At 37.9% G+C, this 3,032-nt stretch overlaps 1 protein-coding gene across 1 annotated transcript in view; it reads right to left on the reverse strand.

The window, feature by feature from the left end:
- LOC106870634 (uncharacterized) overlaps window positions 1-3,032 on the reverse strand; it is a 22,886-nt gene that overhangs the window by 15,541 nt on the left and 4,313 nt on the right. The window contains exons 3-4 of the mRNA XM_014916775.2: window positions 2,145-2,273; window positions 950-1,028 (exon numbers count right to left, since the gene is read on the reverse strand). Coding sequence (XP_014772261.1) covers window positions 950-1,028; window positions 2,145-2,273 — 208 coding nt within the window. The remainder of the gene's footprint in view (window positions 1-949; window positions 1,029-2,144; window positions 2,274-3,032) is intronic.

Genomic DNA, 3,032 nt, shown 5'->3' on the forward strand with positions numbered 1-3,032 from the left:
TTTCTTGTGTTTATAATAGAAAGAATGATTATTATTATTATTATTATTGCCTTTGCCCAAGTTCTAACTCTGGAGATGTACTGTGATGTCAGCTGTTCGCTACCAGTGAACTAAAGTAACACCTCTTATTTTTCGAACACCTTCCAGAGAATTCGAGCAGTTCCAAGCAGTGCTGTTTTCTGCAAGTGCTCCACCCTTATTGCATATTTGTTCCACATACTTCTCAAGATTTTAGCTCACTGTTCCCAGGGCTCTGACAATTATTGACATTACTACCACCTTTTTCATCAACCACAACTGCTTAACCTCCCAAACTAACCTGTCATATCTCTCGACTTTTCTTTCTTCCTTATTGCATACTATTATTATTATTATTATTATTATTATTATTATTCAGACTTAAGGTGGTGAGCTGGCAGAATTGTTAGCACGCTGGGTGAAATACTTGGCAGCATTTCATCTGTCGCTACGTTCTGAGTCCAAATTTCAGCGAGGTCGACTTTGCCCTTTCATCCTTTTGGAGTGGGGGGAAGTCGTCAATGAAATAAGTACCAGTTGTGTACGGAGGTCGATGTAATCAACTAGTACCCTCCTTACAAATTTCAGGCCCTCGGCCTTTAGTAGAAAGGAGATTATCATTCAGACTAAATTCTGATGCAGAACGGAATTTTATCAGTGAGTCCAACCCATGCTAGCATGGAAAGCGGACGTTAAACGATGAGGATGATGATGATGATGAGGTTACAGTCTCAAAGCGATGAAAATATTTTGGCAAATTAAATTTAAATGTTGAAGTGAATTTAACGGTTTTTGTGTTTCTTAAATGGCTTATAAACACCTTCCACGCTGCAACTGTTTTCGTTCCAGCACAGGATCTCAAATCAGGTCACTTGCTATGCAAGTACATCTCCATAAAAAACTCTTTTAATTTTCCTTTAATCATACTTACTTCATTCTTCTTTTGGAAGGTTCCTTTATCGGTTTTATGATGAGTCAGTTCTTCTTCTTCTTCTTCTTCTTCTTCTTCTCTACAATATTAAATATAGGTCTGGTACCTGAGCAGGTCTTTCACAAGTTGGGTTATCATCTCATCTACAACTTCATTTAAGATATTACTAAATTGCCAATCAGGAGGTTCAATAGCAAACTTTGATCTCCGGCAAAAGTAATCGTTATAAATCATGCAGATTTGAAACAGAAGGAAAGATTGACAGCCTCCTCCTCTTCTCCTTTTCTCCTCATCATCATCTGCATTGGTGCCACTATTAACACTACCATCACCATCAGCAACATGAGAAGAGTTGGGGAGAAGAGTTTCATAAAATTCACAGGAGTTGGCTTTGTTTCCTCATAACTTTCAGAAAAATGGGTATTTTTAAATGAAATTTTCTACAAATATATTTCAGAGTGGGTACATTTGTAAATTGCGCAGGAGTAGCTGTATGGTAAGTAGCTTACTTACCAATCACATAGTTCCGGGTTCAGTTCCACTGTGTGGCACCTTGGGTAAGTGTCTTCTACTATAATAGCCTCAGGCCAACCAAAGCCTTGTGAGTGGATTTGATAGACAGAAACTGAAAGAAGCCCGTCGTATATATATATACATATATATATGTGTATGTGTGTGTGCTTGTCACCCTCACCATCGCTTGACAACCGATGCTGGTGTGTTTACGTCCCCGTAACTTAGCGGTTCGGCAAAAGGAGCCAATAGAATAAGTACCAGGCTTACAAAAAATAAGTCCTGGGGTCGATTTGCTCAACTAAAGGCGGTGCTCCAGCATGGCCACAGTCAAATGACCAAAACAAATAAAAGAAAATATCAGAATTTGATGTGAAAAGAGAAATGGTGAGCACACACACACACACACACATACACATCAGAATTTTTTCAAACTTCCAACTTTCATTTTGTAGATTATGAGATTTGAGTTAGTATGGATGTAGTTTATTTTTATATTTTTTTTTGCATATTAAATTCTGATATAATCACAATTTACACGGAGGGTGGGTCCTTGGATAGATATGCCAGGAGTAAGACAAGCTTATTGTCTGGGGCACAAGAGAATATATGTTTCTGCCTCAGTAGGCATCATCAGCATGACAATCATTGCACCTTTACCTCAAGCAGCAAAAGGACTTACCTGGTTGTTTGTGGCGATGGAAGAACTTTATATCCATAAGGCCATGTAGAGTTCCGGTGCTGTGTGTGCTGATGGCTGTATTTAGAAGGCTCCTTATTCAAACAATTTACACTGGGAAATGTGTGACCCCTGCAAACAACATTAAATATCTATCATCCGATTCAATACAGACATAATCAGTTTATTTTATTTTTTTTTTTTTGCTTTCTTTTTTCTAATATAAACAATTATAAGTACAGACATGATTGTGTGGTAAGATGCTTGCTTCCCAACCACATGGTTCTTGATTCAGTCCCACTGTGTGACACCTTGGGCAAGTGTCTACTATAGCCTCAAGTCAATCAAAGTCTTGTGAATGGATTTGGTATATGGAAGAAGCCCATCGTTTTATATATATATATATATATATATATATATACAGGGGTTGGACAAAATAATGGAAACACCTTAAAATTTCAAACAAATTTATTTTAATATGGGGTAGGACTGCCTTTCGCAGTAATTATAATTTGAATTCTATGAAGTATGGACTTGTACAAAGTCTGAACAGTCTCCAGTTCTTGTAGTGATGATGGTGGAGGATATCGACTCCTTACTTGTTTTTCTAAAATATACCATAAATGTTCAATAATATTGAGATCTGGGGACTGTGGTGGCCAGATAAGATGTTCAACTTCACTAGAATGTTCCTCGTGCCATTCAGTAACAACTTTAGCTGTGTGAATTGGTGCATTATCATCCTGAAAGATTGCGTTTGCCTCTCAGTTCCGCAACCATAGGATGAATTTGATCAGATAAAATGCTTAAATAGTCTTGACTATTAATTCTGCCATGAAGGGAAACCATTGGGCCGGCAGATTTCCAAGATATAGCCCCCCACCCCCACCC

The sequence above is a fragment of the Octopus bimaculoides genome, chromosome 1 (assembly GCF_001194135.2).
Source record: "Octopus bimaculoides isolate UCB-OBI-ISO-001 chromosome 1, ASM119413v2, whole genome shotgun sequence".
NCBI lineage: Eukaryota > Metazoa > Mollusca > Cephalopoda > Octopoda > Octopodidae > Octopus > Octopus bimaculoides.